This window comes from Manacus candei, unplaced genomic scaffold (genome assembly GCF_025592945.1).
Source record: "Manacus candei isolate 608988 ecotype Guabito, Panama unplaced genomic scaffold, ASM2559294v1 h1tg000049l, whole genome shotgun sequence".
Lineage (NCBI taxonomy): Eukaryota > Metazoa > Chordata > Aves > Passeriformes > Pipridae > Manacus > Manacus candei.
Window position 1 is genome coordinate 30,080,901 of NW_026138097.1, and position 13,424 is coordinate 30,094,324.

General features: G+C 41.9%; 2 protein-coding genes and 1 non-coding gene across 13 annotated transcripts in view; 1 reads left to right on the forward strand and 2 right to left on the reverse strand.

Moving 5' to 3' along the window:
• Positions 1-229: 229 nt before the first annotated feature.
• LOC127476283 (translation initiation factor IF-2-like) lies at positions 230-7,042 on the reverse strand. 3 transcript variants are annotated; one of them, XM_051799039.1, is made up of 2 exons: positions 5,959-7,042; positions 230-2,307 (listed from the first exon to the last, which is right to left on the reverse strand). In XM_051799039.1, exon 1 carries the CDS (start codon positions 7,040-7,042, stop codon positions 6,149-6,151), a length of 894 nt encoding a protein of 297 aa, XP_051654999.1. In that variant the 3' UTR covers positions 230-2,307; positions 5,959-6,148. The 3 variants fall into 3 exon arrangements, with proteins under 3 accessions (XP_051654999.1, XP_051655001.1, XP_051655000.1); XM_051799041.1 differs by having other exon boundaries at positions 230-5,810; XM_051799040.1 differs by having other exon boundaries at positions 5,456-7,042.
• On the reverse strand, positions 2,397-2,465 carry LOC127476536 (small nucleolar RNA SNORD123). The gene has a single exon (XR_007906664.1). It is a non-coding gene; the product is annotated as a small nucleolar RNA SNORD123 (small nucleolar RNA).
• Positions 6,967-13,424, forward strand: part of SEMA5A (semaphorin 5A) — a 325,120-nt gene continuing 318,662 nt past the window's right edge. For 4 of the 9 annotated variants that reach the window (XM_051798972.1, XM_051798980.1, XM_051798971.1 and 1 more), the window contains exon 1: positions 6,967-7,126. The gene's annotated coding sequence lies outside the window, so the exon portion shown is untranslated. Of the gene's footprint in view, positions 7,127-7,516; positions 7,666-8,519; positions 8,709-8,825; positions 9,312-13,424 lie in introns of those variants that run through there. The other 5 variants (XM_051798974.1, XM_051798973.1, XM_051798976.1 and 2 more) reach the window with 5 other exon arrangements.

A 13,424-nucleotide genomic window follows, 5' to 3' on the forward strand; every position in this document is an offset into this window, starting at 1 on the left:
TCTGGTGTGGGGTCCTGCAGAGGCTGCAGTTGGATCTCTACTCCATTGTGGACCTCCACAGACACCCATACAGCCCCTCCATGACCGGAACTTTGCCATGCAAATCCAATACAACTAAAATTAGGAAGTCAAGTGATCTTAATTCCATTTTCCTGTAATGCTACTTCTTCCAACTTTTGCTCATTAAGGAATATAACCTTGTTAATACCCTGAACTGACAATGTCACAATGCAGGCTAATTTATGCATACTTGAATGGAAAAAAACCAACTTATAGTAGAAAATATCTGTGCACTTTTAAATGGACTGCCTGCAACAAACAGATACAATATACTTTGCCAGCAAAGATCACAGCTCTTTGGGAAATGGATCCCTTTGATTTGGGCATCCCTTTGGGACAGAACCCTGCATGAAGGCTAAAGGTTTGATAGCACACAATTCAGCTCAACACAGATTTTTGGTACTGCTCATGGAAAACTTTTAAAACATTAAAAAAAAAAAGACACGTGTACCATATGGGAGGGATTTGGGACAGTGATCAGGTACAAACAAGGGTATTAACAAAAGCATAATGTGAGGTCAATATCCACTGCCCCTAATTCACAGCCAACAGCACATGCTCTTGTAAATGACACTTGGTAGGGAAAAATCTTTCTCACATTTTTAACACATGTTTGATCTGAAATACAGAAATGGCAGAACAGAGCTGCTATATTCACAAGTGGTAACCAAGATGCACAAAAACTTTGCAGAACTGTGGGCTGGAAGTTCAAAACTTTGCAGAACTGTGGACTTCTAGTCTAGGAAGATGTAGGTGCCTCCTTATACTCTTGCTGCTCTAGTTTGACATGAGTTAAACTAACAACAGGACAGAAGACCAGACTCTGAGATGGGTGCCTTAGTTTCCAAGTAAAATCAGCAAAGTAAATAAATTCAGTAGGGTATTGGGGGGGTTTATTTGTTTTTATTTCTCAGAAATAAACACATATTATTTTTAATTTATTTTCTCTTTTGTCCTTGCTTCTGTAGCCACCTCCAAGTTGTTAGGCATTTTGTTTTTTAACAATTCCAGACTGAATACAGTGTACGAGCAACTGAGGAAAACATCAATTGAACAGAACTTCTAACTTTTATCGCTGCTATCAAATGATCTGATAGGAAGTGTACAGCTGGAAAAATGGATCTATTGCAATATGGCATGCACCGTATTAAGTTGCTGACTCTCTTACTTCCTACATAAACCCTCTTGATAAGTACATCTAGCTTATTGTGCTCCCTATGAGTCTTAGAAAGGGCAGAGGGCATGTGAGATTTTGGTCACATAAATATGCTGTTTGCTCTTAACTGAAGTGATAAATGAACTCCCATTAGACAATCAAACTCTTTATAGGTAAACCCACTTCTGATTAGTCTTTTTTTGTTAATTCCAACTTAATTTATGTGCATTTTTTTGTGCATTTAAGATATGTTTAAAGCAAAACAAGAATGCTCATATGTTGCTTTTCTCCAGTTTACATAAATCACTTTTTAACACTGACTTAGATATTGGCCTACTTGGAGAATTTACCATGAAATTCTTGTGCACAGACAACTCCACTGTCACTAGGTAAACTTGTTTTAGGGCTCCTAATGCTAGATCAGTGACATACAAATGTCTAAGTTATGAGAACTTCACATTTGGTTAAAATTCCTTCTAAAAATTGTGGTAGCCCAATGAAAACAGGAGTTAACGCCAAATATCTTCTCTACCCATGCACCCTCAAAAAGGCCAGCACAAAAACCTGAAGTCTAGATGAGCTGTATATCCTGTGCTTTAGACCACTTGGCAGTGACAAGGTCATATATATATATGCACTCTCTATCCAAATTCCCCTTGTACTGCTGGGTGATGTAGTAACACAGGAATTCAATATTAACGATTATGGACGCTCAAACAGAGAGGACCAACTAATGGATGTCTTGGGACTAATATCCAAAAAATAAAAGCTTACAGTAGTCTATACAAGAGAGTTTTTTAAGGCAGAAAAATATATTACCATGCAAAGTAGAGGGGGAAAAAAAGCAAATATATTTTTATGTATTAATTTAAAAATCTGTGAATCTAGATTCAAATTTAATAGTACTTATGCCTTAGGGTTGTAACTTTTCATTATTTCAGTCTAAAATCTGACCTATTTAAGAGACCAGAGTTATTAATATTTCTTATTTTTTCTACTCCTCAAACTTTACAACTGGATTTCTCCAAGGCATTCTTCATTCTCACTCCTGTCTTCCTCTTCGTTTTGAAAGTATCAGTTCGGGGAATTGGCTGAAAGATATAAAAACACACACATAAAAATTGTTTGACTGATGGTATTTATTGTAAAATATTCTTTTTCTTTCTGGAAGAGATATGAAGGTGAATCAGGAAATGGATGGCTTTTTCAGATCACATGAATCAGTACCCGAGAATTCATCATTTTCACCAAATATCTGTCTACTTTTAGGGATCTGAAGCTGGATGGCCCTTATTTAGAACTCTCATAACAACTTCTTTAAGTGCCTTATTTGTCAGAGACTTTAATCAAAAGAAAGAGGCAATTACTAAAATTTGGCTCACAGATTTATAAGTGCAAGTGCATATTTATTTATATTTATTATATAGCTCTGTTGAAAATATCATATTCATAAAAATAAACAATTTTGTTTATAAAGAGCCTTAATAATAGAAATGCCAGGAGAAATATTACTTTATTCTCCCTTTTAATCACAAATAGTAAATATAAATTAATGAGAAAAACACCTAGTTCTCAAAAGCCGAGTAATTTAGAATCTCATCTAGCTTTTCCTAATTCATGGATATTATGGAAACTAGTCAGTTTAAGCTTTATATACAGCACATTACATGAGACAATAATTTAATGGAAAACAGTAGAATTTTCAACTCTTAACATTTATTTCCCTATGATTTAAAGCAAGTGTTGCAATGGCGTGTTTTGCAAAGACAATTAATATTATGATCAGTCTGACCTTGTCCTGTGTCTGCTACTGGGCATAAACAGCTACAGCCTTGCATGGTCTGCTTTTTAACAGTGTACTTCCCTACCAGACTTATCTGAGGATAAAGATGGCAAACTTAAATCCTCTGGGTTATCTGCTTTCCTGAGATGAAGATGCCATTCCTATTTTTACATATAAGAACACTGGGAGTTCCTGGTATTTCAATATGGCAGACTCATGATGATCCAGCCTTGGAAGGTGATGTTGCTCAAGGCAGTAGGGAATGCTAAGGACACACTCAACTCAGGGCAAATACTTTCCTGAATCTCAGTGGGAAAGAAGGAAGAAACAGCAATGTAGACCTGGTGATTAATTCTCTCAGGAGGATCACTTAAGGAAGCTAAATTCAAGACAGCAGATTGTACAAACTCTCTATTGTTTAGCATTGCTCAGGAAAGGGAGCTTGTTCATATGCACCATGCTCCTGCCTGGTCTGCTCTGGAAAGGCTTTGGTCACTAATACGGTTTCTCCTAAGTAATAAATTATGTGGTTAAAATACCCAAAGGTTGGCAATTAACTGTGAGACTTCAAAGTTTTTCTCTGCTTGTTTCTCATGAATTAAACAAAAATAAGTAATATTTTCAATGGTCTGGAAAAATACATGCGATGGGAATAAAGCCTTTGAACTCTGTGATTGTGAAGCAAGCAAAGCTGTTTCCTTATGATTCAAGCATAGCTCAAAGTTCAATTTTCCTGAAGCTAACTCCTTACTCCTTTTCTGGTTTTTTTTTTTTTTTTTTTTGGTTCATTTTTGGTTTTTTTTCCCTTTTAACCCAACTTGATCTTTCAGTTTACTGTATCTGCCTTTGTTTTTCTAACCAATGAAAAACACACTATCCAAGGTGCTTTTGATAGGTAATGTGAAGACAGGCCTTCCCTTGTACCATGGCTTTCCCACCTAAAAAGATGCAAGTCCACCCCCTTCCCTACTTTCTAACACTCCTTGTATCCTGCCACCACAGGGAGAAGCTGAAATCTTGGCTTCCCACCAAACTGGCCAATAGCCTGAAGGTGCTGAGCAGCCTTTCCTCTTCCAACTGCAGTACCTTACTGATTTCACATGCTGCTACCCCTTAGCACGCTGGGCTCTATTTTTTTGGAAGGAGAGATTAAGAATTAGTAACAGTGAGAAATATAATGTCAGGAAAATACAGGGCAGAGGAGGAGGACAAGCTCCATATTGGAAGGAAAGCTGGCTTTCCCAAATGGGACTTGGTGTGCTGTTTTGTTTTCCCCTTCCAGATAGCGGAGCTTCTCCTGCTGCTTTCTCCCCTATGGTCAGCATAATATTCCTAGATTATCCTAGAATATCCTAATTTATTTTGGATATAGTAACACACTGAGGCTTTGCCTGGGATCAAGACACCAATGTGCAACTTGTACAGACACAAAAAACCCTCAGCCCCTACATGGAAGAGTACGTCTGGGGGCATTGCGTCACCTAAAATTGCTGGTCTCACTCATCTGATTTAACTCTGCACTTAGACATAGCTCAGAGTTACACGTAACATTAAAAATGTTACATTTTGTAGCTTTATTTCAAACATAGTTAGTCTCACAGGCAGTTTCATACCTCTTTGCCCTTGAGCTTCTCAAATAAAATTAAATAAAATTAAGCATTGACATCATTACTGTTCTTCTGTGAAACTGGTAGTTAGCTGTAAAGCACATGACTTAAAAGTTCTGGGAATGATGCAGAATCAATATGATTCCAGTGGAATTTTTCTTAGGATGTACTGTACATCATTAAAACATTATGATATAAAGCTATAAGTGTTGTGAGTTTTGGGGGTATGTTTCTTCGTTTGAGATTTTTTTACTTATATGTGCGTTGTTTCATAGCCAAACTGCAGAGAAATTGTTAGAGGCTAACATATACATCACTCCAGGTGCTAGAATTTTGATGGGTTTTTTTGCTGGCAGTTGCTTTTCCATACACACTGTTTACTTTTCATAGATAAAGTATGGATGTTTTATTTTTTTTCCCAGCAGCTGGAAAAACAAATATACCTCCTCTTTAAAAAAAACTCTGAACTCTTTTTAACAGGTAGAGATACATAAAAAGTGTGGGACTTGTTGATGTGAATAGATATGTCTTAAACCTACTCCAAACAAGTTAATGGAGTAGATATGTGAACCTTTGTATATCTACACTTACTATGATGGCAATTTTTAGGTGTAAAAGGAATTCTTTTATTTTCTATACAAGTATTTTCTGCATCAGAAGGAAATCACACGGGAAAGTGATCCTACATAAATATGCATTACAGTAGTGGCTTTTCAAACTCTATTGTTACAAATAAGGAAACATCCTTGACTGTCAGGGTTGCATGAGTTTAATAAAAAAAAAAAAAGGAAAAAGAAAAAAAAGTTTAGCCCTTACTATTTGCCCTTTTTTTTTTTTTTTAGTACCTACCAACAAGTAATCAGAAAGAGTGCTCCAAATTCCAGGTCTTCATTTTTAATGATAACTTCAGACTTTCATTAATGTTTCTACTTGAATAAATTTCTTTTATATCATAGCCAAAGTCATGTTCTCCCTTGAGCTGAATGTTTAAGGCAATTTGGATTTGCAGCATTTGGCTTGCTGATAAGTTTTGATTCTAGTTGTTTTAATTAGGTATGTTTTTATAGGATTACTCTAGCATGAATCAATTCCACAGCTTTGTTTGTTTTAATGAACTCTTACTGCTTTTAGTCTTCTAAATGGAGGTCTTGCTGCGAACAAAAGTCAGTTTCTCCCTGCAGTTTGTAGTAGAAATGTGCAAATGCTGCCATAAAAGAAAAAACCACGTTGATGGAATTAATTACAATACACACATGAACAAAAATAACCTCCTGGTTTAACACAGGTGGGCTGGCTAAACACAAAGACATGCATCAAAAACCTGGTGAGATCAGAAATGCGAACGCACGTACCTGGGGGAGATGCCTGCGCGGCTCGGCTGCAGCCCCGCAGTGCCACGTCTCACTGTCCCACGCACGCAGCGGGACCTTTATAGGGAACTCTCCCAGGGCCTGGAAATGAACTTTCGGGGCTGACACGTCGATCGTGTTGTGGGGGGAGGGAGGGGACTGGCGGGGGCGGAGAGGGACTCGCCAGAGGCTGTTACGTGGCCGCGAGAGTGTCAACCCCGCATTCCCCGAGCCGCGCAGTGCCCGGGCGCTCGCCCGCGCAGCGCGGCGGGGACGGGGCTGGTGATGCGCGGCTCCCGTTGCCTACGCGGTTCCTCGCCAGACCCCGGGGGCTCGGAGCTGGGACACTGGGGGTTGTCTCGCCGGCTGCGGGATGGCGTATAAGGGGGTGCGGGGAGCCGGCGGGCGCGCACCGTGGGCGCTCCCGTGTCTCTTCCGCCCCGGGGCAGCCGCTAGCAGCCGGCTCTCCTTCGCCTCCTATATCTGCTGCTCCCCGGTTTCGGCGGCGACTTCTCCGCCTCCGGAGCCCCGGGCACAGGCCGGGAGCCCCTGAGGACCCGGCACAGCGGAGCTGCCCGTTGCCCACCGCCTCCCCTCCTTCCTTCCCTTCCTCCCTCCCCCTGTCTCTTGCTGCAGCTCGTCCGGATTTGTTATGCTTAGTTGTACTGGCGCTGGGGCGCCCCTGCTCAGATCTGATGGTGAGGAGCAGCCTCAGGTTATGTTTTTTTGAGTTGCGGTGAGTAAAGGGAAAAAAAAAAAAAAGAATAAAAATAAAAACAAACCCAAACCCCGAGCACAAATATCTCAACCAGTTGCAACTTCTCGCCTGGCCCGGAGGAGGGAGCGCGGGGGGAGGGAAGGGAGTAATGCGAGATCGCCCCAGCCCGGGGCAGCGCTGGCTGCGGGACGAGCCGAGCCGCGCACGGTATCGCCGGGGACGGGCGGCCGTGGCGGCCTCCCTGGCTGCCGCTGCTCCGCCCCCGCGGCGGGGCGCTGGGTCCGGCCGCCGGGCGAGGCGCGCAGCTGCCGCGCCGCAAACTTGGTGGGAGCGAGCGGAGCGCGGGCGGCTCGCCGAGGCTGCGGCCATGGCGGCGTGAGCAGGGAAGCGGGCACCATCGCGGCGCCGGAGCCCGCCCGCCCGCCTGCGGCGTGCAGCCCACGGCGCCTCCAGGTAACCCCTCCCGGCCCCTGTCCCTACGCGCCGGCGCCAGGCTCGGGCTGGCGGGTTGGAGTGCCGCAGGGATGGCACGTCCCCGGCCGCCCGCTCCCTGCCCGGGGCCACTTCGCTTGGGGTTCGCAGGGCTGCGCCCCTGGCTCCGCCGAGCGCCCCCGGGGGCGCGGGGGCCGGCCGGGGTCGGGGTCTGGGCGGCGCAGCGGGTGGGTGCCGGCAGGGGGAGCTGGCGGCGAGGCTCAGCGGCGCTGCCGCCGGGTACCGGTGTCGGGGAGCGCTGCTGGCTCCCGGAGCCCGAATCGGGCATTGCCCGGCCCCACCCCTGAAAGTCCACCGAGCCTTCCAAAACGAGTGGCCGTTCTCCTCGAAGACGGTGCTGTTTGCTAGGGAGAAATAAAAACCAGATGGGCAGGCAGCCGCTTCTGCAGCGGGGCTGAAGCCCGGACCGTCCCCGCCGGAGCTCCGCGCAGTGGGACCCCCGCGCCGCTCCCGCCCTCGGGTCGCACTCGCGGGAGCGCGTTATCGCCTAGAAGCGTGAGGTGCGTTGCGGTCGCTGAGGCAGCGGGGAGGCAGCCCTTGGCTACGAGACGTTTTGGAGGGGTTTTGTCACACTTTGGCAAGTGAAGTTTGCTTAGCTTCGTCTTCTGGTGAGAGCAGCAGTGGAGTGAAAGGCAGTTGTCTGACAAACGTGGGGTTTTCAGTGGGATGTTCGTGTAGTGCGATTTAAAGCCCTGATGTACTTTCATTCTCGCTGTTATTTAACTGGACTGTCTTCGTTTTGTGGTGTGACTGTATTTTGGCACTTTCTGAGTCAGGGAGTTTGAGTTACCATTCTGCAACAATGCAGATGGAAACACCTCGGTCAGTTGTATAAATCCATCATTCCGTGAGGATTGCTTACCAGACAAATTACAACTATTAGGGTTTGTTGTATCATTCCAGATGCTGACTGTGAATTGTAGATTAACACAACGATAATCTGCCCAGGATTATTTCTGGGGGGCAGCAGAAGCGTAGGGAGCTGTAAGTGCATCTGTTCTTTCAGCAGACTGAACTATTGGCAGGATAGATCTGTACATGCAGGCACACTCGTCCTTTTGAAGATGGTTCGAATTTGCAAGTTTACAGCTGAGAAAGACATCCTAAAACTAGACTGTGTTGTTAAAGTTATAGTGATAGCATGCTCTGACAGCCCTAACGTAGTGCATCTGAAGATTGTGTTTTCTGAAAGCTGACTAACCACTCTTGGTTTGAATTTTGGTGTAGAAGACTGGTGTGATGCTAGCACAGCTACAGTGCTGTAAAACAGTTTTTTTTTTCATAATGGAAATTGAACTCAAATCTTAGTTCTAGCGCTTTGAGCATGTACCAGTTGTTATATAAGACTGACTCAGTTTAGTGAAATCTGATTTACCAAGAATTGTTGAACTTGGTGATGTCATATATATAACACATGCTCAATCAAAAGTGTATTACTGCCTTGAAAGGCTGAGGTATGGCCTTAGGTACTTTGCTTAGTCTAGTGAAAAAGTTTGGTAGACTTCTGCATTTTGTGCTGTGTTTCCACCTTCCTCTCTGGCAGGTACTAATAATCTAACTTTATTACGTTTGCTGATGAATTCATCTTATTTTCTCATTTTAATGCTGAACAGCTGTGAGGAGTCCTGCTGAGCGCTAAGGTTTTGCTCTGGAGTGTGGCTGTTTACTTCTCTGTTTGAGAGGTTGTTTTGAACTAAGTAGTGTAAATACTTGCTTTTGAGTTGTACTGCTTATTCCTTGGGATGTTGCAACTGTTTTGTTTTGGTTGACAAAGCTGAAGGCATTAATGTCTGTAGTGTCTCATTTGTTTTAATCTTTAACCAGAGCTGTTTTCTCAAAATACTTAGGAGTGCCTGTGCACTTTGTAATGATCCATAAACATGGTTGTAGCAGGTTTTTTGTACTTATTTCCTGTTGGGCAGAGATGCAGAGGGTGGTAACTGTGTGTTGCTGCTGTTTCCAGAAGAAGGAGTTGTGTGGTGGTTTGTTTTTTAACTTCTCTTCCCCCAGCTACTTAGGGAAACCACGTGGATTCTGACTTTTGTTGATGTAGCCTTGCACAAATACAGGATTTTCAATGAATGAAGTTCATTATTTTCCAGTGAGTAAACTGTATGCTACGAGCTGTGAACTGCAGAAATAAAATGTAAGTGTCCTGCAAATTCTGGCTTTTGTGTTAGAAGTTGTAAGTAGGAATTCAGCTAAGGGAGCAGCTGAGCTGCTGGGCTGAGCAGGAGCAGACAGACCCATTTCTACCCTCTAGTCTGCAACAGCTTTATCATCAGTGTTGGCTGGGTCTTATTTCTGTGCTGTAGGACACGTAAGTGGATAGCTGATAGTACTATCAGTTGATAGTAGGTGTGTACTACCAGTAGTATCGGTTGATAGTGGGGAGGAGAGTGTGTGTAATCCTACACCGTGCTATTTAATGTAAAGCAGTATCTAATATTTGTTAATATGTTGTGATGACGGACTTCTGAATAGCAGTGAAATACAATTTAGCTTTAGATTTAACATCTGGTTTATAAAATTTTGATATGCTCTTGATGTTTGGTAGTATATGTTCTGAAGTTACTATGGCTCCTGAGATGAATTGATATTGCTGCTGCCATAATTATAGGAAGCAGCACTGAGGAACTTCTCCTTTTCTGTAACATCATTTTATGGAGATGTTTAATGGGCATTCTTGTCAGTGCTGAGTTCTCCGAATTATTGCTAATCAGTCTGTTTCTCTTCATTATCATCCTTTTATCCTCTTTGGCATGTGTATACACCCCTATTTGGAAACAATTTTAAGTTACAGACTATACATTTGTTTTTTTCCTAATGTGTTTTGTAAAGCTGTAGCTGATTGAAAAGAATGAAGTATTTGTTTGTGTTTTTGTTCTTGTTTGGTTGGTGCTTTTTTTTTTTTTTTTTTTTTTTTTTTTTTTTTTTTTTCCCCAAACACTATAAATACTTTTCAAACTGACCCTTTTGAGATATGTTTGCCAACTGTTGGCTGTAGTCTGGATTTAATTTCCAGGCTGCAGTATTGCAACTGTGACCCGTGAAAGGCAGGTGGCACTCTGCTATCTGCAGTTCTTACAGACACCCGGGGAACATCACAGCCTGACATGTGAAGTTGAGGTATGGTTCGCCGTTAAATCTGTTGTTAAAACGGCAAACTGTTTCCAAAGAAGGTGGGGGGTTTTATTTTAGTTTGCTTCATAAATATTTCTGATGATTTATTTAAGAAGTTTGGCAGTTTGCATCTGACTATAGCACATTCGTTTAACATTTGTCAGGAAAGTAGCAAATGTAAACCAAGCTAGTGATCCCCAAACTGCAGTCTAATTTGTATCCTCTTGATTTTTTGCTAGAATGTATATTCCAAAGTATAAGGCATACAAATCTTTCGTTATTTAGTGTATGTGTTCATGCATCTATTCTCAAATTTCTGTTTTCCCTGAGGAACATCAATGCAATCCAGTTGTCTGCTGTATAGAATCAACTCTTTATCTCCATACTCATAGTTTTTATATAAATATATTAATAAAATGAATCTCCATTTGGGAACCTTTTTGGAAGAAATCTGCTTGTTTCCCAGTGTATGTGAGAAAGTCCAGCAACTTCACAAAAGAACAGATATTGCCAGTTGTTACTGATAGTAGCAGAAAGCTGGGGTTGATACAAAGTCTGCACTGCGGCCCTTGCAGTGAAATTCTTGAGTTTAACTCAACTGTTGAAACTTATCTTTTCAAATGTTATCTTTTCTTTGCAAATAGTTTGAATAATTTATTTAGAAAGGTTAAATGCTGTGTAGCATGTCAGATGCATTATCATTTCCAGACTTATCTCCAATTAGCTTATCTGTGTTATGAAATTTCTTGTGTGATAGCCAGATAATATGGGTTTTCATTCCTTTTCTAGTTTTTAAAATCAGGATATATCCCTGAGCTCCAGTATACCTTAGAATTGTTGGATCTTAATTTCTGACAGAACTGGTCAACCTTTTCATGGTTACCAACCCCAGTAATGGAGATTAGTGTTTCATTTAGGAGGTATTGATTGAGCAGCTCTGAATCTTTGGTGTATAATATTCTGATTTTTTTAATGCCGTACTAGATGAACAGCATCATCCATCCACTTAGCAGTATTTGTTGGGTTTAGGAGAAGCTCAGAGAAATTATAACTTTGGAAATGCTGAAATGCAGCCTGTTACTCTCCTCTCTCTGTAATACTGGGGTGCATTCCTAGGCTTTACTAAATGCACGTGATGAATAAATTAGAGAACATGCGATGGTTGCAGGATTGGCTTATACATGAATTGGGTAGGCTGAAAAGATGTGTTTTGCTGTGAATTGTGAGATTTTTCACCCTTCTTTTCCCATCCCTTCTCTGCATTTCAAAATTGAGCTGCTCTCTTTGCTGCTGTCTTCCTTTTCTGAATTCCTAGTCTAGGTGGAAAGTCGGAATACTATTAAAATGTGCTTTCTGGTTAGGTTTAACTGGGAATGTTTAATACAAAGTTAACTGTAAGACCTCTGTAGCTGGGGAGAAATATTTAAATAATTTTGGGCCCTGTTCTTCTGACCCACAGTAATCTTTTGCTGAATCAGTCATTTCTATTACTGGTGAACTCTCCAAAGGTATGCGAATGAGTATTTGTGTTGTGGTTTTAAAAAATATTAGGCAGTTGTTTTACACTGTGTTTTCTTCAGCATGAAGTCACTTCAGAAATTCCTGTTGCCTTTTTTTTTTTTTCCTCCAGTCCATGTGTGTTTTCTCATCATCTGTGTTGTTTCAGTGACCTGCTTTCACTGGAAGCCCACTAACATTTGCATTGGCAAAACCCCTTAGTTAGAAAGTGTACCCTGGGAGCACTGTTGAGATCACCTTGTTATGAAAGAAGATGTATGGGATAAAGCCCTTTCTGTTGACCTTGTCTGATAGTGAAATTGCCGAGTACTTGAGGAAAAACTCCTGGGCTTGCCAGTTACTGGAGGATAGGTCATGTGTGTTGCTTTGTGTCTCTCAAAGTCTGGCAGAGTTTTAAGGTTTCTTTACTAAGCCAAAGATGGAGACTGCAAAAAGAGATTATCCACAGTCTTTGGGCTGCTATGTTACTTAATCTGAGTTTGGTTGTTGATGACCTCTTATGTCTCATTTGCTTTCTTATTCTGAACTTGCAGTAGGGCTATATGGTTGTTTTATTAGTTTTTGTCATAAAAACAGTGTGTGTGTATTCTAATTTTTGTCTATTTTTGTCCATTCTCTTGCTCCAATGCATGCTTTTCCTTGTTGATTTTTAAACATAAGCAATGATATTGAAATACTTCCTAAGAATGTTCAGGGGAGAGTATGTACACAAAATCGCTGCTAGTGTCTGATGTTATATTACCCAATGCTGCAACAGGGGACTCATATCTTAGCCAAAAGATGAGATTTCATCTTTGGAAGGGAATGGACTGTTTTCTGATAGTGTTCTTCAAGGTGTATCAGCCTGGGCTAGGCCAAGAATCTAATGACTCTTGTAAGACTCGTGAACTAGCTGTGATGCTCAAGTTGCTAAAGGTGATGTTGGTACTGTTGTTGTCTCTTGCACTTTTTTTCTGACCTGTAAATCCATGATCTGGCCCTCACTTGATTAAATACTTCAGAAAAACCCAAACAACCAAGGAGAAACCCCCCTTAATTCCTGTCCTCTATTAAAAGCTTGACTTTGTGACCTGAAAACTGCTGTATGCTGTGTTCTTCAAAGGCAGGCAGGTCTAAATGGAGTTAGAGAGTGCTGCTGTAGTTTGTTGTTCTTCTTGGAAATTCTGAAACTTTACGTCAGTCAGTTGTCTATGGGGTCCTTTTAGTTGTGCTAGTGTGGAACCATAGCGCAAACAGTATTAAGGAGCTGATCCTCTCAACACTTTGTCTTTGAAGTACCCATGGCCACCGATCCCGGTAAGGCCCTAAAGACATTGGTCTCAGTGTTACTGCAGGTGTGCAACGGCTACTGTCAAGTGAGGAAGAAGGGAGAAGATTGCAGAATAAAGTTCTGATTAGTCTCTCAAATAACAATGAAACTTGTTGGATTTTGCCTCAGTGGTTTAGAGTGTATCCATGCAGCTATTTGTTATGTTAACTTTTGCTGTCTGTTATAAAGCTTTCCTGTGGAGGTTGCAAATGGACTTAGGCATGAGTATATGCCTGTCTTCACCAGCAATCTAAGCTCATCTCCTGAGGAGTCAGGTACCTGAGACACAATGCCTCATTGCATTGCCCT